This window comes from Protopterus annectens, chromosome 11.part0 (genome assembly GCF_019279795.1).
Source record: "Protopterus annectens isolate FY-2018-M chromosome 11.part0, PAN1.0, whole genome shotgun sequence".
Taxonomy (NCBI): domain Eukaryota; kingdom Metazoa; phylum Chordata; order Ceratodontiformes; family Protopteridae; genus Protopterus; species Protopterus annectens.
The window spans coordinates 60,423,526-60,451,291 of NC_056745.1; the positions used below are offsets into that span (position 1 = coordinate 60,423,526).

The following is a 27,766-nucleotide window of genomic DNA, read 5'->3' on the forward strand; positions in this document are numbered from 1 at the left end:
AGTTGTTACTAGATTGTAGTACAATGGGACTGATGGAGAATTAGGAACAACTTTGACTCTGGGCACCATGCTGGGCCTGCTGCTGTTTGGCATCTACATCTCAGAAGTAAAGGCTAATGTCAAGGGCCTCTGGCTCACCGAGTTTGCAAATGACTATAAATTGGGAGCTATCATAGATTCCCCCACAACTCCAACATCCTGCAAGTGGATCTTACACAAACGACTGGTGCCAAAGTCATGGATTAAAACTCAATGCCAAGAAATGCATTATAATACACTTTTGGGAAATTGTCCACCCAAGTTAATTACTCCATCAATGAAACACTCCTAAGAGTTGACCTGGCAGTCAGGTATCTGGGAACATATGTAGACAGTAATCTGTCTTTGACCAACACATTGCCAAGAAAGTAAGATAATCATTCTATGTCATAAACTATTGGTCAATGTATGGCATTCAGGTCCAAGAAAGTTATAGTACCACTTTACTTGTCCCTTATCAGACTCATCATAGTGTACAACATCCCCTTCAGCATGTACCTAACCAGGCACTTGCAACAAATGGAACACCCACAGTGGTTCTTTGCTAATAGAACTGAGGGTATGAACACCCTGTCTTACACAGATAACCTTAAGGCCCTATCTCTCGACTCAGTCTCCTACATGTTACTGAGAGGTGTTCTATGCCTGGCATATGAAGCATCCTCGGGTTCAGCCCTGACTGACCTTTAGCACATCAGCAAAATGAACACCAGAAACACTAGCTCTAAGGATTGAAACTTTGGCTGTATCGTAACAAGAACATGTTGGAGAGACAAGTATGTGTCTTAAAGGGTTCCAATGCTATGGAATAGGCTCCCCATCCATGGGAAGCAAAGTTAATCCTTAACCCTATTCAAATGAAACCTTGACCATTGGATGGGAAATAGTAAATTCACCTCCTGTGTGGCCCCCATGTCTCTGAAGAACAGAGGTCAGTACTAAGTAAAAAATTATCCAACAAACATACCCTGCCCACACAAAACCCTTTTCGCCCTCCTTACTAACTTAACCTTCTGAATAAACACCTAAGGTACTTAGGGACAAAATTGGGTTGAGTTGCATGGCTTGACTTATAAAGCCCCTTGTGACTTTTAGCGTAGTAGTAACCTATAATAACACTCTAACACATGGTGCAGCATTCATGCTCTGCTATTAGAACCCTTCCAGGATCAATGTTCAGCAGCTTTGGAAATTTAAACATTTCTGAAATTAGCAAACAGAAACAGTATAAGTTCGTCAATTTGTGTGGCCTACGATAAACACAAATTAATGAGTGTCACACATTCAAGAAATTCTTTAATATCGTATTACTTATAAAAAGTTTAGCATGGACAAGTTCATGCACTCTCAACTTCCTGAGGTGAAGCTGCTTCTGTTAACTATGACTTGCCATGCTGACAGATATTGAATCCCCTGGAATCACACCAGAACCTAAGCCGATTGTTAAAATCAATGTGGCATCATCCTTGGTGAAGGTAAAATATTTATCAGTGCAAGACACATACTTGTTTGTGACACATATTCAGAGAAATTGACAATGTATCTTTGCATATAGTCCGGTGAGGTACATCTTAGCTCATTAACACCCAGATGGACTATGATAGAATCACAGTGATTTCTGTGGTGTAGTGACCCAAGTGTGTGCATGATATTGTGTATTCGGGTTCCAGATAAGGTTAGGTTAAGGTTAAGGCACCCTACAGATCATCTTCATAGGGTAGTACTAGGCTAACTGCCCTTGCGAGCCATTTCAAGCCTAGCCAATTATTCCTTGTGAGACTCAAACCCTGCACCTTGTGTTTCTAAGGCAAACACCTTAATCATTAGGCCACCATCCAACAGTAAACTTCTCCTTCTCTAGCCTGGTGAGTGAGACATCTGTGTGTCATAAAATGGAATGCCTTGTGACAAGAGTATTGAGTAAAGTGTGTGCTTGCCTTATGGGCTTCTATCTTTGGGGGACCATTGGGTGTAGGCATATCTGTAGTGTTTGTGTTGCTTTTGGTATAAAAGTGAATACAGAAGAAAGAAAATCATGGCAAAAATTAGGAGGTGCAGCACCCAGCAAGATAAAAGCACTCTCATCAAACTAAACAAACAACTCAGAGGTCAGATTAAGTTACTAAAATCAAATATGAGGTAAATTCGTTCCAGGCCAAGGACAGCCACAAAGCATTCTTCAGCTTTTTCCACAACTTCAAAGGCAATACACAATTCTGTGCATAGCTTATTGTTAATGGAACCACTTATAATGAGCCAGAAGATATAGCAAACTTACTGGATGACAAATTCAGCTTCAGCTTTACCCCTCTCTCCCCCTCAACCTTCCCTCAGGAAATCTCACCAAATATAACTCCCTGTGCTATCCCTAGGCAACCTGTCCTTAATGCTCTCTGTAAGGCAAAGAACACTGCATCGGGAGGGGGGGGGGGTCAAGATGATATCCCAAGATGCTTTCTAAATAGCATGAAACATGACCTATCAGAAAATTGATTTTTAACAGTAACCACCAACAAGCTTCATGCCTCATGAATGAAGAACAGCAACACTCATCCCTCAGCACAAAGGTGGGCCATCTACCGACCCTGGAAACTACAGACCCATAAATGTCACTGGTCTCATATGCAAAGGCATGGAAAGAATGATCAGGAAAATGATCAGTAATGACATCGGAAAAGTCCAGACACTGGATCCAACCTGGTTTTGTTTCGTCAAGGGCAGGTCATGTCCATTCAACCTTGTGGACTTCTTTTAGAAGGCCATCAAAGCAATGGATGAGGGCAAAATGGTTCAAATTGCATACCTTGACCTGGCCAAGCATTCGACACAATACCTCACTTGGACATTATTGACTCAAGGGGTTAGGTACAGACCCTTATGTTACCCAATGGATAACCAGCTGGCTTGCAGACAGAACCTAGGAAGTTAGAATTGGGGAGCCCACCTCTACAAAGAGGCCAGTCTCAATCAGAGTCCTTCGGGGATCAGTGAAGTCAAGGCCAATGTCAGTGGCCTCTGGCTGACTAAATTTACAGGTGATTGCAAATTAGGAGTGGTTATAAAATCCTCCAGTGACACATGTTCTCCAGGAGGGGCTGACACAGATAAATGACTGGTGTCAGAGCCATGTGCTAAACCTAAATGCCAAGAAATGCATAATAGTGTCCTTTGGGAAGTCATTCACCCCTGGTAACTATCATATTCACAATACACCCCTAAGTAAGAGTTAACTCAGTAGTCAGGGACTTAGGGACACATGTAGATAGTAATCTAGCCTTTGGCCATCACATGTCTAGAGTAGTGAGGAAATCATTCTATGTTGTGAAACTTATAAACAAAGGTATGTCATCTAGGTCAAAGAACATCATTGTTCCAATGTACGTAGCATTCATCAGACCTATAATTGAATACAATGTCCCCTTTTACATATCCAACAACTGGAATGTCCACAGAGGTTCCTTACTAAAAGATTACAGGGTGCACGTAACATGTCCTCTGCAGACCGACTCAATTACCTATTCCTGTATTCTGTCTCCTACAGGCTATTGAGGGGAGATCTATGCCTGGCATGCAAAGCATTGTCATATCCCACCATGATGGACCTCCTGCATATCTGCTAAACAAACAGCACCAGAATTACCCATTCTCAAGACTTAAACCTTGCCTTTCTTATGAATAGGAACTGCTGGAGAGACAGGTATGTATCCCAGAGGCTACCCCTTCTTTGGAACAGACTTCCCATCCACCCATCCATGTGAATCAGAGTTCCTCCCTAACCCAATTCAAGTGTAACTTTGGACATTTGTATGGGAACAGGAAATTCATCCCTGTTTTGACATCTGTGTATCTAATGGATGTAGGTAGCCTGTGGTTCATCTCCCAGGCCCTTCCTTATAAATGCTTCATCTTCAAAGCCCCTGCTTACACTTACCTAGGATACCAGAACTTGTCAGAGATTTGGTATGTATTGTTAGGCTTAAAAAGGCCCTTGCGGTCATTAGCCTGTTAAACACCTATGAGCATATATGTGTGCTTTAAAGGCTGCAGAGGATGGTTGTTGCTGTTTAATGACCTAGTCAGTCTTTGATGTTGGGAAAGGTGTCTTTTAAGTGCCATAAGAAGGTCTATGAGTGTTGTGAGCCGTATGGATGGAGGATGTAGTGCTTGTATGTGTGTTTCTGGGTGGGTGGTGGTGTGTGTGTGTGTGTGTGTGTGTGTGTGTGTGTGTGTGTGTGTGTGTGTGTGTGTGTGTGTGTGTGTGTGTGTGTGTGTGTGTTCTTGACAACCTTGTTTGTGAGACATTTGTCTCCAAGGAAGTTATATTTGTATATCTCTCACACACTTTGTTACTTTCTTTAAGTATTAAGTGGTTGCCTGAGAACATGAGACAATTGCTACATTATCTCAGGGTGCCCATATCTACCAAGATGGCCACAGAGACATTTGGAAATCACATATCCATGGTGTCTAGACCTATATTAGGGTGAACTACTATGGTTTAGAGACTGGGCTTTGCAGAGGTGTTCTGTGGTTAAGGGCAAGATGTTAGTGCTAGGATATGGAATTAGTGTTGTTCGATATGCTAACTAGCTGCTGTAAGATTAACTCCATGTGTTGCAGGTGAAAGTCCAAAATACTAGTTTTATAGGTATATTTTACAGAGCATGCATTTGCTTTTGTACAGGGCATTGCTGACCGCTGCTGCACAATGAGCAGCTCCACTCAATCTTGCTTAATTTATAGCAGTCAGAAAAAAAGTTGAAATCTAACTCCTGTTTCCCCTGGCCAGTAAATGACTACACTTTGAGCTCCCTGGAGTATTTCTCAACTCAGAGAGACCAGGCAATATATTCTGCCACAAAATGGATGCTCCTGGATTTGCTAATGCAAAAGCACAGCAAAATAACTTTCAAGTGCAATTCAACATCAAACAGCTATAAGACCATGGTTAAGTCATCCTTTTGCAAGGCGATTTAAAACCAAATGGAATCAAGAAACCAACAGACAGAGAAAATAGTTATTTTTCAAAAACAAAAAAATGAAATTAAATGGTTACTTTAAAATCTCTTGTCTGCCAGAGATGGAGCAGGATTAATTCAGGACCTTCTCAGAATATGGCAAGGGTGCCAAGCAGAGAGGAATTCTGGGAAAATGGCCAGAAGACAATTTGTAGTAAAGGATGTTTACTCAAGACCAATACACATTTGCTGGGTGGACGTGCAGTATCATGGCTCTGTGGAAAACAATGGGTGGGAAAAGTACTTAAATAGCTTATACAGCAGACAATAGCAATGAAAAAGGGGAGGAACGGATATTGGAAATCAGATTACCATAAGGGGTGAAGGCCGGAGACACAGCCTTTTAAAATCACAACAGTAAAATCACACTATCGTAAGGGTGGAAAGCTTGAGAAAAAAAATTCAAGCTACCGGAAGCTACAGGTCATGAATCCAGGAAGGGTAGAATTTCAGAAACTTTAGCATACTGTCTCAGTGGGTGGTGAGGCATACACAAAAGACAGGGGAAGAGAAACTCACTGGAATGCAACTTTAAGCAGGTAAATAAGCAGAATATAAGAGTATAGCAACAGGACTGGAATATAAGCAACTGTAAAAGCACTGAAGCATCGAATTTGGAGCAGAATATACAGTACTTTCACTACTGTAATTTTACTGCCATGTGAGGCCCCAGACTATGCAAAAATGTACCACTATTTATGAAAATAGTAATAATAAATTATTTTGCCTTATATAAATAAGGCAAAATCTGGCATTAGTTCACAGTTTTGCCTCAACTGCAAATGAAACTACAATACTAAGGCCTCAGACAGGACTCAAAATACAAACATCTAGCTTTTACAAGTATATTTACTTATGGAGATAGACGTGCAGTATAATTTATCAACACAATCTTCCCACAACTACAAATGAAGCTGTAAAACTAAGGTCCCAGATCAAACTAAAAAATGCAAACAGATATTTTTTTTGACTAAAACATGGAAAAAGCAGAAAAGATCATAAAGGTATCACCACACAAGTCACAGTACATGCAAATTAAAATATTTAAGCAGAAATAAAATAAAAACATTTTTTTCTCTTTCTTTTTTTGATGAAAAGTGTATTACGCCATTCAGGGCTTTCAGCATCTCTCCAAGACTTGCATAAAAGACCCTAGGTGGGCTTAACTCTGTAATGAATAAAGCAGGCTTGGTAGAGAGGGATCCAATCAAGTAAAGGCTGCAGTGGAAATTCAGAATGTAAGAAGCTACAGGTCAATGACCCCAGGTAGTTTACAATTTCAGAAACTTTAGCTTAATAACTCAGTGAGGGTAGGACAGACATAAAGAGCAGAGAAACAGAATGGCACTGGAATGCAACTTTAAGCAGGTAAATAATAAGTAGAACATAAGACTCTAGCAGCAAATTTGGAATATATATAAACTGTAAAAGCATTAAATCACTGGTACTGGAGCAGAATATACAATATACTCACTACTGTAATTCTGCCACTGTCTGTGGCCTCAGGCTGTACCGAATTTGCCATTAGCACTGTTTATGGAAAATTATGTAATAAATTACTAAATGAGGCTCAAATTTGGCAGTAGTTCACAGTTCTGTCACAACTGTGAATAACTCTACAAGACTAAGTCCTCAAATGGGATTCAAAATACAAACAGCTAGCTTTTACAAGTAACTCTACTTGTACTCTACTCTAACTCTGCAAGTGAAGTTGTAATATCAAGGTCCCAAAACAAACTAAAAGATGCAAACAGATAACATTTTTATCTGTAACATGGAAAAAACAGAAACGTGCAAAAAAGTATCACCACACAGATCACTGTAAGTACAACTTAAAATATTTAAGCAGAATTGAAGTAAAAGCTTTTTTCCTATCCTTCATTTTTGATGAAAAGCTTATTGCTCACAGTTCAAGGCTTTCTTCATCTCTCCAAGTCTTGCATAAAAGGCCTATAATATTACAAAGGTAAACACTAGGCAATCAGTCTGCAGTCTGTTACACACCTATCCAATAACCAGACAGTGACCAAGGATGAGAATCAAACCCTTTACCTCGTGTCTGTGAAGAAAATACCTTAACCATTATGCCAGTCCTCTCTCCTATAGCGTGAAACATATAGTGTAACCTTGAATCTATAGATAAGGGGATCAAGAAAAGAGGTTAAGTAATTTTTTAGTTTATTTTATGTCTGTTTTCCCTGTATAAGTCGTGAAACAGCACCTTGAATATATGGTCTGCACTAAGTCATGACAATAGTTCATAGGTTCATAGGATAATACTAGGCTATTGGCCCAGAGGCTCTTATAAGCCTAGCCAAGAATTTGGCCCATGTTCCCTCAAAGCCAGCACCTGTTTCCCCTGTCCAGCAGGGACATGGTTGGGATCCCAGGGGTGTATTTCTGTTTCCCATCCAGTTGTCCAGATTCCTCTTAAAGAGGGCTAGAGAGGTACTCTGCTTGACATGGAGAGGGAGTCTATTCCACAGATGAGGGAGACTTTGGGATACAAATCTATCCCACCAACAAGTTCTATTAATGTCTAAATGCTTATTTTCCCTTGCATGTATTCAAACCCTGCACCTACTGCTCATGAAGTCATACCTCTACCCATTTAGCTACAAGGATATATTTAGCTACAGCGATAGTGATTAAAGAATTAAAGAACAGTCTAGATGAATGTACTGACAAAACACATAAGTGCACACAAACACACACAATCACGCGCACACACAAACACACACACACAAACACACACACACACACATGAATGCATAGGCAAAGACACATTAGCACACACAAATCCTCCATGAGATGCCATCAAGCAGTATGTTAAGTATATGGTTTGCTTTGAGTAAGCTCAACATTTTCTTCTGTACATTAAAACAAGGGAAGGGTTGTGTCTACATAAAATTAATGTTAAATAAAATGTGTTAAAGAATACTTGTTGTAATTCTGACCTAATATTCAATAACATTTGTTGTATTATTGCTTGTTGTAGTTCACACTTTGGATGTTTATAGACACACATACAAATTAAAGCTGTGTCTTGTCTGAAATTTAAAGTGCATTCAAACTTTTGTGTTTAGATAGCATATGGTTCTTGTTTTGATAGGTATTATACAGACCAGTTGGTCAAGCTGGTAGTCAGGTATATACAACAAGTGGCCATCAAATTGAGATCCCTGTTCCAAAGGATGGAGAATATATTGTGGAAGTCCGGGCACATAGTCAAGGCGGAGATGGAGGAATTGCTCAAATTAAAATAAAAGGTATGAATTTGAATTGTGACATGTATAGGTAAAATACTTGTTAAAATTATGAAAAAGGTAATACGGATATGAAAAATTCATGTGGTCTGAGCTGAATACTTTATTCTGTTTGTAAGTTGTTTGCCAGCAACAATCCTTTTGACAATTGAACCATCTTGACTGAGTGTTGTGACCTAATTTGTATGTGTGTGTGTGTGTGTGTGGGGTGGGGGTGGGGGCAGGGCAAGGCTACTTTCATGCAAAGGGCCATGTCCCTCACAACCTCTAACATTGTAATGTTAAGTCACTTCCTTACAAGGGGAAGAAATGCTTTTTTAAATGTATACATTTTGCACTGACATCTTCGTCTTCAAAATGATTTTCACAAACGAACATACAGTTCTCATTAATTACTATTTCAGTTTTAAAAAAAGGGTTATATGGTGCATTAATTGATAAACATGCAATATTTGCTGAAAATTTTGTAACTGCTCATGCCTGAATTATTTATGCTTTCATAGACTCCTTTCATTTAGTATTCCACTATTCACAAATGAGCTTTCTGGACATGTTTATTTATGCTTACCTGAGATAATTCCCTTTGTTCTTTAGGGTTATAGTGTGACAACACAGGTACCTCTTCTTCTATTTGCCCCAGTTAACTTCCCTGTGTGCTGTCTAAATACACTTCATGGCATTTTATGCAGGACTACATTTACAGAGAACTAGAAATGTCATTAGTTGTCCTACATTGATTTTACTGTACATGAGATAGTAAGTGATTTCCACAGTTTAAGATATGCTTTAGTTGTACCTAAGTTTTCTTGTCTTGGGTTATTATCTTTGAGACAGCACCTATACAACAAGCAAGGCATTCGTAGAATCACTCGGCCACCAAGGGATTCATAGAATCACTCGGTTGTGTACATTAGTTTGGTCAGTCCTTGTACCTCACATAATGAACATGTCCAAAAGGCTGTATTTGTTTGTCACTGCAGAGGTAAGTAATGTGTGGTTTAGTAGTAAGGTATGATTAGGAGGTGAATGTGTTAGTGTGTGCAAGGGCTTTCATGTACAAGTGTATATGTTAGTGTGTCTTTTGTGTGTGTGTGGTGTGTGTGTGTGTGTGTGTGTGTGTGTGTGTGTGTGTGTGTGTGTGTGTGTGTGTGTGTGTGTGTGTGTGTGTGTATGTGTGTGTGTGTTTGAATGGCATCGAGTGGAGAGGGGCCTTTTTTTAAGTGTGAAAGAGAGTGAGTGTGTGCGTGTGTGTGTGTGTGTGTGTGTGTGTGTGTGTGTGTGTGTGTGTGTGTGTGTGTGTGTGTGTGTGTGTGTGTGTGTGTGTGTGTGTGTGTGTGTGTGTGTGTGTGTGTGTGTGTTTGAATGGCATCTAGTCAGGATGGTCTGTTTTGTGTGTTTGTATGTACGTGTATGTGGGGGGGGGGGGGTGGAGTGAATGTCATACTTCCACACGCTCCTAAAGTAACAAGCAGAATTGGGTGGGGGAACATCAGACACCAGGCATAACTCTTAAAGGTCATGCCTGAGCAGCATTTAGACACAACGAACATCAGGGGTGGGAGAAACCACTTCAGAGCAAAAATAATGTTTAGTACTTCACATGTTAGCTTCACGGGAATTGGAAAAACACTGGACACCAGGGATATCTTTGTAACTTCCATGTCCTAAAGGCACTTTAACATCATGTAGATGTCTTAAAGGCACTTTAATGTCATATAGACTGGGGGGGGGGGGGAATGGGAAGACCATTGTATGCTTTTGATATCTTTGTAATGTTTGTGCCTGAACAGCTACGACACACCACAGATTACATGGAAGTGCTAATGGAGATAGCATATAACATTAATGTTTGACTGAAATCTTCTGTAACTTTTGAATACAGGAAAAGGAGACATCAGGCACATTCAGACATCTCAGAGACAGGTATAAGGTCTGTGGTGTGTGTGTGTGTGTGTGTGTGTGTGTGTGTGTGTGTGTGTGTGTGTGTGTGTGTGTGTGTGTGTAAATGTGTCTCTTGCTTACATAATGCATATATCAACAGTGTTAACTATCATCTTCCCTACATGGTAGCTTATTTTTTTCTGAATTACAAATCGACACATTTCAGAAAAGGGAACCTTTTAAAGTGGGCCATACAGTCTGAGGTAGGATCTTTATGAATCCTCGAGCTTGTATATGTATTTGTATATATGTTTGATTGTTTGATAACTGGATAGGAGCACAGGAAGCCTGACCATTTTAAAACAGCCACAACCTGTATCAAAGGCAAAACACAAAATTATATTACCATTACTTAAGCTCTCGGGGTGCATGACTACATTACATACATACAGTCTTGGGGTGTATGAACACATTACATACTTATGGTAATGTTACACAGAATCTAAAGAAATAATCTTCAATAAAACAATGAAATGACATGGAAAGAAATTATTAGGCAAACATAAAAATAGACATGACATTTTCACATCAATATAAAGGGAAAGGACTCCAATAAAGACACCAAAAACTGAGACAGTCAGAGTTGTAAATGTATCCTTATGAATGTCCTAGTTTTTAAAATATTGCTTGCAAGCACTTAATATGAAGGCATAAGCAGGTTACCCATTGCATTTATCCATTTTCTCTGAAAGATTTACATTTCTGCATTGTGACTAGATGTTCATAGAGTTGTGCCTGAAAATTGTTGATGTATTAAAGATGACATATTTTAGGAGGAATTCAATTCCTTCATGCCAGAAAGATTCTAGAAAAACACTCTCAGTAGCAGTAAGCTTAAACACAGGTCTCAGGATTTTACAGTAGAGCTCTGGGTTTCATACATAGCACAAAGAGGCATGATGTCACCTGCTACAATATTTAATAAGCCATCATTCAAGTTCACAGTTTACAGACCAAACTAACTGTCCATAATAGTGTACACTCGACCTGTATGCTTTATGAATTGCATGAGTGCATCGTTCTGCAATACCCAGTTCAGCCCCGCTTCCATCTGTAGTCCAACAGAGGGTAGCTGTGCTCTAATGTATCTTTTCAGTACCTGAATACATAGCTTTCCCTGCTGCTCAGTGCTGCACCATAAAGTCTGACTGTGAGTCATACAGTTTTCATAGTCATTAGGCATATTCACAGAGCTGGGATCCTTACCATAACATTATATTATCACTGTATGGAGACATGACCAGTCTGGTTGTGTTAGAAGGTTTGCATGCACCACTGAGAATTCTGTTGCTGCAAAGGATTTTCCTACCTTGGAACAGAGGTGTGTGTGCTTTTTTTCTTTTTTTGTAGTGCTGATATGTTGATATATGCTGTATACTAAGCAACATATAAGCAGGGCTGGAGGATCATTGTGCTGTCAAGTGCAACATCATCAGATTATACACAGCTGGAGTCAAATAAAATACCTCACTGGGAAAACGTAGTGCACCAGTGGCACTGGGATTGTGACTCATGTGATCAGGGAGAAGGCCATTTATGTATTTCTGTGCATGGAGTACTATGCCTACATAGTGAGAAAGGACTATGTACAATGTTTCACTCCACTGTGCATGCCATGTTTTGTGAATTGGAAAGGCTTTGGTGTACCATCCTAAGGTGTACTAACCCTGCTCCTTGGCATAAAACTTCAGTTAAGTCATGTGATTGCTAAAGCTCAGATGTCCTTCATGGATGCATCTGCAGTCATAACAACTGGGTTGTCCTGTCGTCAGGCAGCCCTTCGGTCGGCCGGATTCCAAAGTCCGGTCCGCTGATGTCGCACTTCACCCGACGTCATCTCTGCTGGTCTTCGGGTATAAAGGCATCAGCCAACGCCATTTTCCTCAGTCTTTCTTGCCGCGTGGCGCCCGAAGCAGAAGCTGTTCGCAAGTGCCGGTCGGTCAGATCCAGAGATTACTACTACCGAATACTACTTCGAAGACTTCTAAAAGCTAAGTACCCCGTTGGGGACTCTTTCTTGCCTCAGCCGATGTCAGAAAAGTCAATAACTGTTTAACTTGTGGGAAACAAATACCTCATAAAGATTTCCACTCTTACTGTTTGCCTTGTTTAGGCCCAGACCACGACGTAGCAGCCTGTTCAGCCTGTGCCTCATTCAACCGACGAACGCTTAGGCGTCGGTCGGAGTTTGCTGAACAGTTTTTCGCTCAGATTTTGCGTACATTATGCCGCCGGATCCTCCGACTACCCAGATTGTTAAAAACAAAGAAAAAGGACACTCATGGGTCCGCGGTTCGGCCGAAACCATGGTTAAGCAAACATGAGTGTCTCGGTTTCGAAACCGAGAAAACTGATCAAAGCACAGCTGAATCAATGACTACTACTGAGGCTCCTGCTACCTTACTTGAATCGGCCTCAGAAATCTTACCTACAGTGGTTACTAGTGACTTATCAGACACCATCCCTTTGGATGTCTCTACCCCAGCACGTGGTGCTGCTAGGTCTCCTGCAGCCATGTCTATTAAGGGCCTTTACCAGGGCTAAAGCAGCCAAATCTTCTAAATCAGTGCCTGTTAAACCCCCCTCAACTAGGCCCACTTCTAGTTCACAAATGCTTACTCTGGCAGAAGATTTAATATCCTTAATTAGGAGATCTCAATCTCACCCAGACAGGGCCTCTCGGCCGCCCGAAAAGGGTCCTAGAGCAGAGCCCCCGAGCCTGTGTCCTCTGATGATTCCGAGGACTCAGATATTACAGACCAGCCAGAGGCTCATTTCTCCAATTATGAAGACTCAGATGCTGAAGAATCCATTCCAGCTGCTTCTCCACCAGAAGAATTCTCCTTTGGGGAAACCTTACATGCCATGCGAGAACAATTCCAATGGCAGGAACAGGATTTCTCAGATTCCAGAAAAGACTTAGGACCTTTCTGCACCTTCCACAACACAGGCCTTTAGCTATTCCTCCTGTCCTCTCTGTTGTGGACGATGCATTTAATGATGTCTGCACTGCACCAGATTCCTTACCTCCAGCCCCTGCCAAACCAGACAGATTTTACAGGGTTCCAGACACTCATCATCACCTATACAAGGCCCCACTTGCAGACCCCAAACTATATCCCAGGGGCCTAAGGCAGTAGCCTCGACCACAGCAAAACCCTATTCCTTCTCAAAGGGAAGCCAGGTCTTTAGACAGATGGGGCAAAAGGTTTACACCTCCGCTACTCTCTCAGCTAGAGCTTTAAATTGTCAGTTTCACATGATACAATACCAAGAGTTTATGCTTGATCAGTTAACTAAAAAGCTATCCTCTGATGACTCTATAGATAAGAAATATATATTAGAAATGGTAAATAACATACAACAGGTTAGTAACCATTCCTTAAAATGTGGCTATGATGCACTGGAGGCTTCATTTAGATCAGCCATGACTGGCACAGTGATAAGAAGACATGCATGGCTGAAGGAACAGGTCTTACCGGATCATGTTAAAGCTAAGTTATTAGATGCACCTATGGATAAGGCCAGTTTGTTTGGTACACCTGCCCAGCAGGTAATGAAGAAAATGGAAGAAAAGGCAAAATCTGTACAAACGGTTAAAGATTTTTTGCAGGTTCAACCCCAAGGTTTAGCAGGAACTGGCCTGCAAAAATTGGTCCTTTCCTGACTCCACAAGATCCCAAAGGGGCAGGAATAGACGTCCCAGAGGCAGAAATCAATCCAGAGGGGTGCCTACAGAGGACGACAGTGGCAAGGTAATAACAGAGGCACAGACACAGCCACTGCCACTACAACAGCACAGTGACTTGATTCTAACTCCCTACCAGGGAACAAATAGCAGCACCATTAGCGGAAAATTAACCTTATTTTCAAGAACTGGCACTATATCACAAAAGACAAGTGGATTTTGCAAACCATAGACCAAGGATACCGTTCCACTTCCACACTTTACCAGTCAAAAGAGGAATGCCAAACCTGCCTCCAAATCAAAAACAGAAGCTCTACAGCAGATAATGCAACTAACCAAGATGAGACCTGTGGAAAGAGTGCCAATAACAGAACAAGGCAAAGGATTCTACTCCAGACTATTCCTAGTTCCAAGAAAGGAAAAAGTTGGAGACCTATTCTCGACCTGTCCACCTTAAATACATACATCATTGTCCCAAAATTCAAAATGCTGACCCTACAGCAACTTCTACCCATGCTGGGCAAGGACTGCGGGGTGGTAGCCCTAGATCCCAAGGAGGCATACCTGCACGCGCCCATACGACCAATTTGCAGAAGATACCTCAGATTTCTTGCAGGATCAGAGCACTATCAATTCTCAGCATTGCCCTTTGGCTTATCTACGCCCAGAGTATTCACAAAATGCCTGGCATCAGTAATCGCCACTGCAGACTTCAGGGAATCCAAATTTATCCATACCTGGACGACTGCCTGCTACAGGGGACAACAAAAGCAAGCTGACAACAGATTTACAAAGGGTCATTTACTTGCTACAAGCACTGGGATACACAGTCAATTTACAAAAGTCAAGGCTGATACCATCCCAAACAAGGACATTCTTGGGCGTGGAATTGGACACAGTAAAACAAATGGCATTCCTAACTGCAGAAAACAAAAGAACTCCCTCTTTACTTCTTGGCACTAACAAAACAGAACAAGCTAACAGCAAGAAAAGTTCTACAGGCCTTGGGCTTCATGGCATCCTGCATAATCTTGGTTCCACATGCCAGACTACATATGAGAAAACTACAGTGGTACCTAAAGAATTTATGGTCCCAACACAGGCACAGCCTAGAAGCAGAAATTCCTCTAATCCCATGCCTAAAACAGGAGTTCCTATGGTGGGCTCAAGCATGCCAGTCAAATCCAGGCCTACCCTTTCACAACTATCAAGCAAGCCAAACCATCACAACAGACGCCTCAGACCTAGGATGGGGGGCTCACATGCTGGACAAATGCGTACAAGGATTGTGGACACAGGACCAGCTCCATCTGCACATCAACCTAAAAGAAATGCTGGCAGTAAAACTGGCAATCCACAAATTCAGACCATTCCTCAAAGCAGGCCATTTGATGGTAAGGGCAGACAACACCACAGTCATGTGGTACATCAACAAACAGGGAGGCACTCATTCATACCCCCTATGCAGAATGACTTTGGACCTTTGGAACCTGGCGCTCAGCTACAACATCCAGTTACAGGCAATATTCGTACCAGGAAAGGAGAATACTCTAGCAGACATGTTAAGCAGAACCACCTCGGATGCTCACGAATGGATGCTACACCCGTACATCTTCAAGGCCATCTCAAAGAAATGGGAATGCCACAGATAGATCTATTCGCTTCCCCTCTCAATCACCAGCTCAAAAAATTCTGCACAAGGACATTCCACCCACTTGCATGGAAAGTGGACTCGCTCTCCTTCAGCTGGAAAGGTCTGACAGCATATGCATTCCCACCTCTTCCCTTGATACAGACGGTATTACTAAAAATCAAGGAGGAACGTCCAAGGATAACCCTGATAGCTCCAAACTGGCCAAGACAACACTGGTACCTATGGCTGAGGAGCATGTCTCGGGACAAAATGTGGTCAATACCCCTGATGCCTTTGATGTTAACTCAGAACAACTACAGCATCATGCATCCAAACCTAAAAACGTTGCAACTGACTGCATGGAACATCACATAGCAGCAACTAATCCAGAGCTTTCCCAAAGGGTTAAAGACATTATCCTTGAAGCCCGCAGACCTTCAACAAGAAGGAACAATGCAGGAAAATGGAAAAGGTTTGTCATTTGGAGTGCTGAAAGAGGAAAAGATGTGTCGAATATAGACATTGCTAACATTCTGGAGTATTTGGCAGAGCTTCTACATACAGGCCTGTCCTATTCCTCCATCAAGATACATGCATCAGCTATTTCAGCAGAATACAGCTTTAATCCACCTGTCTTTTCACATCCTTTACTCAGGCAGTTCCTCAGAGGGATCAAGAATGTAAAACCTCCTAGGAAACCACCATTGCCAGCTTGGGATTTGAACTTTGTGCTGGAAAAGTTGACACTGCACCTTTGAACCAGCAGCAACAGCAGACCTGCAGCATCTATCGTGGAAAACTGCTTTCCTACTGGCAATAACCTCAGCAAGAAGGGTTTCTGAACTTCAGGCCCTAATGGCAGTACAACCCTTCCTAATCTTCCACCAAGATAGAGTGTCCATGAGGACTAATCCTACATTTATGCCTAAGGTGGTATCCAGAGTGTCTTTAAACCAGGCAATCCACCTACCTACCTTCTTCCCAAACCCACAAAACAGAGGGGAAAGAATGCTGCATACCTTGGATGTACATAGACAGCTACGCTACTACTTGGACAGAACAAAAAGTAACACAAAAACTGACCAGCTGTTTATAGCCTATGCAACAGGAAGGGAAGGAAAAGCGATTTCCAAACAGACAATCTCCAAATGGATAGGAAATTGCATACGATTCTGTTACTCCTTTCATGGAAAACCAATTCCACAGAACATAAGGCCTCATTCTACAAGGGCAACAGCCACTACCACAGCATTCTTACGAGGAGTGGCAACCAAGGACATTATTGAGGCGGCTACTTGGACCTCCGTGCATACATTTGCCAAGCATTATAATTTACCTCTGTATTCCAGATCCCGAGCAGGGTTTGCCACTGCTGTACTGCAAGGGATCCTAACCACACCATAATCTATTCTTCCTCCTCCCTAGTTGGCTATGGTATTCTACCCAGTTGTTATGACTGCAGATGCATCCATGAAGGACATAGTACAGTTTTGTACCTACCATAAATGTAGATGTCCGAACTGGATAGCATCTGCAGTCAGGATTACCTCCTCCTTCCCTCTGTGGTACTCCTAGGGTATTTACCCTCCTAATAGCTAGCTGGCGGGGGGAGTCTCTTATGATGTATTTGTTTGTATATATGTACATACATGCTTATTTTTTGTGTTGCCTTCTATCTTTTTGGAAACATTGGCATTTACCCAAAATTTAGCCTTCCAAGAGGGCAACTGGCATCTGGGGCAAGAAACACTGAGGAAAATGGTGTCGGCTGATGCCTTTATACCCGAAGACCAGCAGAGATGACGTCAGGTGAAGTGCGACATCAGCCGAAGCGGGACCCGGACTTTGGAATCCGGCCGACGAGGGCTGCCTGACGACAGGACAACCCATTTGTTATGACTGCAGATGCTATCCAGTTCGGACATCTACATTTATGGTAGGTACAAAACTGTACTTTTCCTGGCAAGTGATGCATATTCAAATAGTAAAAGGATAGTGATAAATCTTAGGTATTCCTGACGTTAACTGCTGACTGTTTCACTGAATTCCCATGCTCTATTTGTACAGACCAATCTGACAGTTATTGAAGGATTTATAACTTACATCTGACATTTGTTGGGATAGTTAAGAGGATATAATACACAAAATCTTCTGCATGGGTATTTAAACTTTGTTTTACTGGGGCCTGTACTGAACGTTGCTCTTATTTGTATAGGAATTGACAAGATAACTATTGCATAAATTTATCGTGCTTTGAATCTTCATCTAGATTCACAATTACATTTACATTTCCTTGTTTCTGTACCAAGGGGGTACACATACATTTATTCATTAATTATTTCAGTGTAGTTAAAAAAATAGTTTAAAATTTCTTGTAATGCTGTATGAGGACTATATCTGGGACTGTGGCATTCCCTGCCTTTGCCTTAACTAGTACCTTTATTACTTCTAGGACATCCTTTTCTCTGTAATCTACAGTTATTGCACTATAACAGATCCTGATCACATCTTCTAGATGTCCAAAACTAATAAGGTACATAGCTAATGACATTTCAGATCAGTTTCTTAGTGAAGATGCTTTACAATCCAAACCAGAACTTTACTTTGGACTTTTGGTCTAGGGTAAAAGAGGTGAAAGAGGCTTTTAAAGATCCCATCTGCATGTTTTTTAAGTAATTAAAGGAAAGAAAGTAGGAAGAAAGACTGGAAGAATAGTTAGATTTCACAAGGAAACACCAGGTGTGAGAGCCCTGTAAACGGCACTAGAGATAGTAGGGATGCTAGGTAGCCAAGATAAGTTTAGCAGATGAGCTTTATAATAAGGTACTCAAGAGACTTGATGAGGCAAGAGCTGAATTCTCTGTGACCTCACAGGAAGATGGACGTTTGTCACTAGACTTTTTGATGGTTAGATTCCATCTGTCAGCAAACTTGAACCAGTCTGTACACCAGAAATCAACAGAGAATTATGTCTGTCCTAAGTGTGGGAACATTTATGGACGTAATCCAAAAAGTTAATCTACTGACCGTTTAGGGGAGCAAAGAAGTCCAAGCAAAGCATCAGTATATTCAAACTGATATTGACAAACCACATTCATGGAACATTATGACTTGTTGTTATAGGGACCACAAAAGGACACTGGTTTAGATATCTTGTTCTTGGACTCATAAATGTTTTTAACACGGTACGCAGGAGATGACCAAGAAAACTGAAAGATAACATGTATAAGTAGGTGCAGTGAAATGCTGGATAAAAATAATTGCAATGAAGTTACATCACACTAAGGTACTGATGACTGATATAAACTAAGGACTGCTGCTGAACTATTTCATTGTGCTGAACTTATTTCCTGTATGCAAATCCAATTATAACTATTTCTCTTTGCAATTCACAGCAGGATGAAGTGGCAGCTAATGAAGTCTTATTGAATGGGGGTGTTACAAGGGTATTACAGGGGTATTGCAGGGGTATTGCAGCATAAGAGAAGTACAGAGTTAGTTAGAGAATGGGGAATGTATTCACATCTCTTAGGATCAAGGGAGACCCCAGTGTGTAACAAAGAAATAAGCCTAAGAATAAAACTGTGGCAAACACTAATGTATATTTTTTTAATTACTTGCAAATAACTAATGAATGTAAATAAACCTTTCTGCATATCCAGCTACTTAACCCACACTTTGTGTTCAGTCATAATATGTCACAGTATTAGAAAGCTAAGGTAAACCCCAAACTTTTCAACTAAGCCCTGGTTTCTCTTACAACTTCAAGAGAACTTTAATATTAATATATATATATATATCTATAAGCTGACAAGAGTTACTTTCAGTTTTATTCTTCATCACGTGACTTGATAGTCATTTACTTAATTAATTTCACATTCATCCACACTTCTTTATTTAAATTTGTCGTAGGAGCCTTTCTACTGCTCTGTTTTCTCTTGCAAGGCATCTGTAGTGCTACTGATAGATTGAAGATGATCATATTTTCAAACTGCCCAAACACAGCTAGTCACATTTACACTCATAGTTAAGAAAATTGATATGTAGGTAATGTGAGATCACAGTCTGTACAAGGCCAATCTACCTTTTATTTGGGGAGTTTTTCCTTTTCCCATTGGTGTGTGATCATGGAGTTATTGCATGTAAGTAAGGAGGGTGTGGATGTATGCTGAAATCAATCCCCCCTTGCTCATTTATAATTGAGCATATGTTTGAATGATCATGTTTTGAGCATTCATATGGAAAACCATTCCATCCATTATGTATTAAATATATTGTATTGCTAAAAGCATTACTTGCTTTCTCTTTTATATAACTGCCTAGTATATCATGTCTTTCATTTGGGCCAGATGAATCTTTTCAACAGTTGTCTGGTATTATATTTGCTTGTAACTGCTACCATAATGAATATGTGCATTTCTCTATCATCCTAGTCCTATCAAAAGTTTTTGATATTGTTTCTCACCCTAAATTACTCAATACTCTCTCATCCTTTCAGTTCTCTAAATGGCACTCTGCCTTCTCAACTCATCTTCCAGTTTCTATAGGTGTGTCACAAGGCTTCATACTTGGACCTCTCATATTTAATTTGTTCATAAATAATTTCTCCTCTGCCATATATCATGGCTTCATAGGTTCATAGGTATATTTATGTATTTATTATTATTATTTAACATTTGTTTGCCAGGATAGTTCGACTGGACAACAAGTGTCCATTTTCAGCGGAGTCCTGGGGAGAAAAACTCCATAAGTTTCCAGAGAGAAGAAAAATTTACAAAAGAGACATTGCAGAATGGTAGCATACAGACTGTAGACTTTACATCCGTTAGTATACAATAAGAGGATGTTCCCCCTTTTGGTTGAAAATACAAGTGTACAAAATATACAATCAGAGTAGAGAAGAACCTGGTAGAGTATTGCAAGATATTTCACAACTGAATAAGAGTATATAAATATTTAAGTTTTCCATATATACATTCAAGCAAATATTCATGTAAGAGCATATACACATATACATATATGTGTATACATGTACACATATTTTATATATATCTATATATATATATATATATATATATATATACATATACATACATATGTATACCACATGCACACACACACACACACACACACACACACACACACACACACACACACACACACACACACACACACACACACACACACACACACACACACACACACACATGTACATACACTCATATATAGGTTATTGCTCACATATGGATACGTATAGTTAGATGGTGCTGTTTGTGTTGCCCAGGACAGATGGGGTGTAGAAATAGTGAGTGGACAAGACTTCGGGGGGGGGGGTCAATTACAGTTGCATAGATGGTTGGTGAAGATGTATGTTTTAAGTAGGCTTTTGAAGGAGGGTGTGGAGTTTTGTAGTCTGAGATCAAGGGGAAGGTTGTTCCATATTTTTGCCATTTCATGGGCAAATAGTGATTCCTCGGAGTTGTTTTTGCATGTGATGGTTTTGATTAAGGCTTTGTTGGAGGACTGAATTTGAATTGTAGAAGTTCAGCATACCAGTCAGGTCGGGGGTTTTCTTGGGATAGTACAGAATTAGATGAGCTAGGGTGAGTTGATGGTATCTTAATAGGTTCAGAAATTCAAGCCATTGCAAGGCTTGTAGAGAAAGGCAGTGGTGGGATTGTGATTTGCCATTGGTAGCTAATCTAGCAATTTTGTTGTAAAAGATGGAAAGTTTATTAAGGTTGGTTTTGTAAAGACTAGTTAGAGTTGGGGATGCATAAAGTAGAGTAGATAGGAGGTGGGTCCTGGCTATTGCAATTCGTGATTCGGTGGTTAGATAACTTTTACAGCGATAGAGGGAACCTGGCTTTTTGTGGACTGTAGTGATGGTTGTTGATATGTGCTTTGTGAATTTGAGTTGCTGGTCAATGGTAACTCCTAGGAGTTTAGCCTCAGTGACCGGGGTGATTTGGGTTTTGCTGGCAGAGGGTATAGAGAAGGTAAGGTTGCTTGTTTTAGTAGCATGCAATACCATTAGTTGTGTTTTCTTGGGATTTAGTATGAGTTGTGAGTTGTTAAGCCAGTTCTCTGTTTCAGAGAAGGCGTCTTGGGCTTTTTGTTAGAGAAGTTGGATGATGGGTACAGAGCATATGAGAGTTGTGTTGTCAGCGTATTGAACTATGTCGGCTTTAGAGGTAGCTGAGTGGTGTTGGCTTGTGAAGATATTAAAAAGAAGGGGTCCTAGGATTGATCCTTGTGGCATGCCTAAGGAGATTGGGAATGGGGGGATAGAGAGTTATTCCATTTGATAAATTATTGGTGGTATCAAAATAGCTTTTAAAGGAGAGGAGGGTGGAGTTGTTAAGGTTGAGGTCAGAGAGACAAGACAGTAGTTTATTATATGAGACTGTGTTGAATGCCTTGGATAAATCGAGGAAGTTAGCTGAGACAAATGTACCTAGATTCCTGTGGGAGTTTATAGTATTGGTGAGTTTGAGTAGGCAGTGGTGGTGCTGTGGGATGGGTGAAATCTGTGTTGGGTTGAGGAGAGAAGGTTGTTGGTGAGGAGATAGGAGAGCAACTGGTGATGAATACTTCTTTCTAGGATCTTACAGACGGGTGAGATAATTGCAATTGGTCGATAGTTGGAAAGTTCTAGGGAGGGGCCATCTTTGTGGAGTGGTATGATATATGAGGTTTTCCACAGGGATGGGACAGTGTGTTCAGTGATGGATCTATTTATTAAAAGTGAAATGGGATAGGCTATAGGTATGGATGCAATTTGGAGGTATTCGGCAGGAAGGTTATTGACTGCAAGGGTGGTTGATTTGAGTTTGGCTAGGAGTTTTTGGATAGTAGAGTTAGGAACAGACTTAAGTGTGAAAGGTATGGTATTGATTGGGTATCATTATATTATTTTATATTATTATTATTATTATCATATATTATGGGTATTATTTATTGGGTATTGATTGATTGTATATACTAAGCTAATGACCACTTGGGCTCTTAAAAGCCTAAGCCATGCAACCCATATGTGACCCACAAATGTATTTTATATTTGATTTATAGGGGTGATTTGCTGACTACCTCTGTCCATCAGAGACATAAGAGCCAGCCAGGGGTCAAGTTCTGATTACCTACTCTTCTACAATATGCAGATGATAATACTGTAATTTCTTTAGCTTCAACCTTGCCAAGACTTCATCATCTCAAGCAACCATGTTTTACTAATTTCTCATTCTAAACTGCTTCTAAATACTAATAAAACTAAATGAATGTTCTTTACCCCAGAAAGTCTCTTATGCTCCAAGTCTGACTTCACAATGTTATCCAGACAAAATATTAAGCTAGAGCTTGTTTCACAAATAAAAACCACTCGGTGTAATTCTTGATGATCAACTCAAAATGTTGTTAAAAAACTCATCACAAATTGGGACTTATTTGTAAGACGTCTTTCTTTCTAACTCAAAACTACTTATTACCTAGACTACTCTATCCCTATCCAGTCCTTACAAATATTAATAAGTAAAAAATGTATCAGTGCTACAATTAAATTGTTAAATTTGCATCTAAGATGCTTCATTAAACTCATCATTGCATAGTCCACAAAAAATTAAACTGGTTTGAATTACCAAACCTCATTTTCTCTCAACCTGAACCTGCTTATAACCTATTCCACTCTAATGGAAACTAGCCAACCCTGATAAAATTACTACAGTGATATTCTCCACCTATATCCTTATGTTCTTTAGATACAAATCTCTTCACTGTTAAAAAGTCAAATGCCTTCGGGGACTTGTTGAACATCTCACATATCAGACATCCGGAATTCTCTTCCAGTTCATATCAGACAATAACATCCACTACTAATGTCAAAATACAATTAAAATAGTAGCTACAGCATTTTTGTTTTAGCTTATGTTCCTACCCACAGGATCACTCATTTTTCTGTAACCTGCTGCCATACCCATGCCTACTTAGTTTTAATTATTTGTATTTCCCTATACATTTCCTCTTCATCACCTCCTCCATTTACCTTTATCTGCCCTCGTTTGATTAGCGCAACCTCTCTATAATTTATAATTAACTACATCTTAATACCTTTCTTCCTGAACTTTGCAATGTTCATCTTACACTAATTCTGTACTTTGCAATGTTCACCTTACACTAATTCTGTTCATTACTTCAGCCTTTGTTACTGTTCGAACTCCCTCCAGGCTAACCTAATTCATCCTCCAATACCTTTTCTATTCCTTGATTAACCTATTTGTATCAGTGCTGTTCTCTTACCACATACTCTGTTGTCTATCCTCTCCTTGTTACAACCTCCTGACACTCAACTATGTAAAGAACCATACCGCTGTGCATTTTTCATTAGTCTGTGTGCATTTTTCATTTTATTTGCTTGACAAAGTTAATGTATTGATGTTTCTGTAATTTCACACTACCAGTTGTATATGACTGGAGCTTTTCTCCCTGGGTCTTCTCTGCAAAGGAGTCTTGCATGGCACAGTCAGACTTTCCCAGAAAACAAACTTAAGTGAATAAATTGTCTACTAATAATGTGCATTTGTTTTACCTACTTTGTATTGCACCATTCTACCAATTCAATTTATCCATGAAAACAGAACACCTTTGTCTCAGTGAGCCATTTTTGCAAACCAACAGGTACGTTAATAAGCAGAATGTAGGATTCCATAATGAATTACTTCAGAACAGTGGCTCAAAAGATGACATTTCAGCTGCAAATGTAACAGTTAAAGCTATTAGGAGCCGAGAGAACTACATAACACAGAGATCATCGTCAAGGTCATGGGGGGTGGGGGGCAAGATGAACATTGCATGATAGGGCATATCTGTTTAGAAGCCAAGGAGGAGGTAAAATAAGTCTCAAAAAAACAGATTCCAGTATTGTAGTGCTGAGCAGGAAGAGACCTCAGAAGGTGCAACTGCTCAGCTCTGAAAGTAGCAATGTATTGCTTTAATTTTCTCAAACTTCTGCATAATGATTTATATACTTTGGCTTATTTTGGTTATTCTGTCATTTTATAAAATTGTATTACAGACAGTTTTGTATGCTCTGTTGACATGTATTTTAACCACCCTCAAACATTTAAAGGATGAATATTGATTTCTTTTATGTATGTTACTTTGTTCAAGTGGGTTAGTCCCACAAGATCATTGACCTCTTTTCAGGTGAGACCCAAGGTAGTATTCTTACTAACTAGGAGAAATTTGACCACGGCACAAGAGAACCTCCACTACAGTTTTTGATCAGTGCTGTGGGATCTTTTTACATTCACCTAAGCTACCAACTCAGACAGATATTTGAAATTAATAAACATATAAAATTGTAACACCCAGGAGGAAAAGAGACCAGTGGTACCTGTACATGGAGTGAGGATAGCTCCTCCTGAAGACAGAACTTTGGTCTGTCTTTGAGATACATAAAACAAGACCAATCACAGAATGAAGCTATGTCTAAATTCCAAATTAAATACAAATCAGTTTTGACTTAATAACAATAAAAATAAAAATAAAAAAATGCATATGTTTATTCGAAACTCATAATCATAAGCACTTTCTTCTCCATGCAGAGTCTTCATCAGAGTAGGATTATAGTTTACTTAGCATTTAAAACCTACACATTTATTATACAACAAATGAATTGCCTTCCAATGAACCACCACTTTCATTTTTATGTAAACTTTAAAATTCTCCTTATAATCCAGACCGTGTGCGTTACAGACATCCAATTCAACCTGTCATCAGCATTCTGTCCAGTCCAACAATTAGTCTGTTGTGTCTTTACCATATGGAGTTACTATCTTATCTAATACACACAATATACACATAATATTATGTTTATGTTTATGTACAGAGATGTAAGCCTTTACTTACATGTATTTTTTCATCTTTTTGAACTCAGTTACGCAGTTATGACCCTCCTTATTAAAGTGAAACCCTGCATTCAGCTTTTCATAAGAAAAACAGATGTGTGCTCAATAGTTTATACAGATCACTTGAAAAATGCTTACAGATCACTTGAAACAGATAACCACAAGGAGAACAAATGACAGCCAAATGCAATACTCCCAAACTCTGTTTATTAAACAATGTAGTAGAATAAAAAGTTAAGCGCTTTCATCCAAGAACTGTATAGGACTTCATCAGAACAAAGATTTTAGAGAAACCCCAACCCCTTATATATGCAAATGACCAATTAAGCAATAAAGCTGTACAATTAAGTAATACAATTAAAATATTATAGTATTAAACAATCAGTGTTAATGCTGATAAAAATGTTAAAATAAATTAAATGAAAAAATCTTACCCTAAAATGTTTTTTAATTTTAATGCACAATTTATGCTGACATTTTCATTAATTCCAAGACATTTTGTGGCATTGAGTCTAACTGCCACTTAAGTTCACAAATACTCAAGTTCTCATCAACAACAAACCCTTATACGTCCTGAACCACTTGTTGTACCACAATAAATGCAAAACTGTGCTCATTATTATGTTGTATTTGCCTATATAATGCATTCGTCATCTTCCTGTTTCTAATATCTAGTAAATGTTCATAAATTTTATCCTTGAACTGTCTGCAAGTCTTACCAATATAGAATATAGGACAAGTCTGTATTAAATCAGCAAATGCTGATTTATTGACCCTTTATGAGTGAAAGCTGACAATCCTGAAGGCATGGAACAGTGATTTATTTTTTTCAGGGGGAAAATAATCGCTGGGCCGTTTTCGGAACTTTGCCATTTCCTCCACTATGGTGTGATCTCGGAGTTGGTATATTTAAGTAGGGAGGTGGGGGAGCAAAGCCCCCCACTTTATTTTGTGTTTTGAACTTTTTTTTTTTTTTTGTGGAACAGTGATTTTTTTTCCCTGGGAAAAAAAACGCTGTTCCGAGTCTTTGAGATTGTCAGCTTTCGCTATTAAAGGGTTGATAAATCAGCGTTCGCTATTTTAAGAGTTCGGTGATTTAACATAGTCCCTACAGGACAATCTAGACATTTTGCCATATATATCACATTTTTCCTCTTGCAATTATAATGCCCCTTAGTATAAATGTCCTTACCATTTAAGTTAAACTTACTACCACAAACCAAGACATAAGGATATTGTGAGCACATACCACATTTGAAGTTGCCTGTCATTTTTTTACCATCCCTTGAGTTATATGTAATGCTTTCCAAAATATCTTTAAAGGACCGATCCCTTTTAAATACAAACTTCAGCTCATTTCCTGATAATGTTACATGTGGAATTCACTTGAAGCAGAACCTGTTTAGCACTGCAGATCCATTGAAATGATTAATTATAAATGGCAACTAATATTAGAAAACTGCCATCTTCTGTTTTATGGGAGCATTGACAGTCTTTTTTATAAAATGGTGAGCACTTATTTGCAAACTTTTATGTTTTATAGGTTCAGAAGCTGGAGGGGCATCGTGTTGGAAGGTCTCCATCAGTTTGGTGTGTGTTTTACTGTTTACAAGCCTGAAGAATGTTATCTTCCTAGAGCTGTGAACCTAGCCACATGTATCTTATTTCGAAAGTGGCAAAAAGGCTGATCAAAAACTGAGATGTATGTTAAGGAATTGGCTGTAACAAGATATCTTTGGCAGCACCTTATGCCTGATATGAAATGATTTTTAAAGTTTTATCCAAATAACTTGTCGAGGACTATGAAAGGACAGAGGCATCCAGGAACTCCTTATGTAATCATTACCAGATAAAGAATTGGAGGACTTGCGTGGTGACTTTATTCGACTTGTTCTAGTTTGCCTTACTAGTCCACCACACTGATCTTCAGCAGTTGCATGATTTGGTCTTCTGGCTTGTTACCACAGAATAAGCACATTACTGTGCAATAATTTGAAGGGAAATCACTGCACATGCAGTAGGTCATTTAACAGATAGCCCAGTATAACAGAGACTGAATACATTGGTTGTATGTGGTAAGTTATAAAGTTAACTGTGTCTGTCTTTTCTTACCAAATCGTGCATTGCATATTTTATTTTTAATTTTACATCATGTAGAAAATGTGAGGAAATGTGTTTAAAAGATGCAGTCAAAACAAAACATATATAGATTATATATTGTTTTTTTTTCTTGACAAAACTCACTTGTCTCCATTCAATAAATGCAGGTATACAGCAAA

General features: G+C 39.6%; 1 protein-coding gene across 2 annotated transcripts in view; it reads left to right on the top strand.

The window, feature by feature from the left end:
- CNTN1 (contactin 1) overlaps positions 1 to 27,766 on the top strand; it is a 1,190,489-nt gene extending 1,162,723 nt beyond the window's left edge. For both annotated transcript variants that reach the window (XM_044087442.1, XM_044087443.1), the window contains 2 exons: positions 8,170 to 8,326; positions 27,031 to 27,766. In XM_044087442.1, coding sequence (XP_043943377.1) covers positions 8,170 to 8,326; positions 27,031 to 27,131 — 258 coding nt within the window. In that variant the 3' untranslated portion in view covers positions 27,132 to 27,766. The remainder of the gene's footprint in view (positions 1 to 8,169; positions 8,327 to 27,030) is intronic.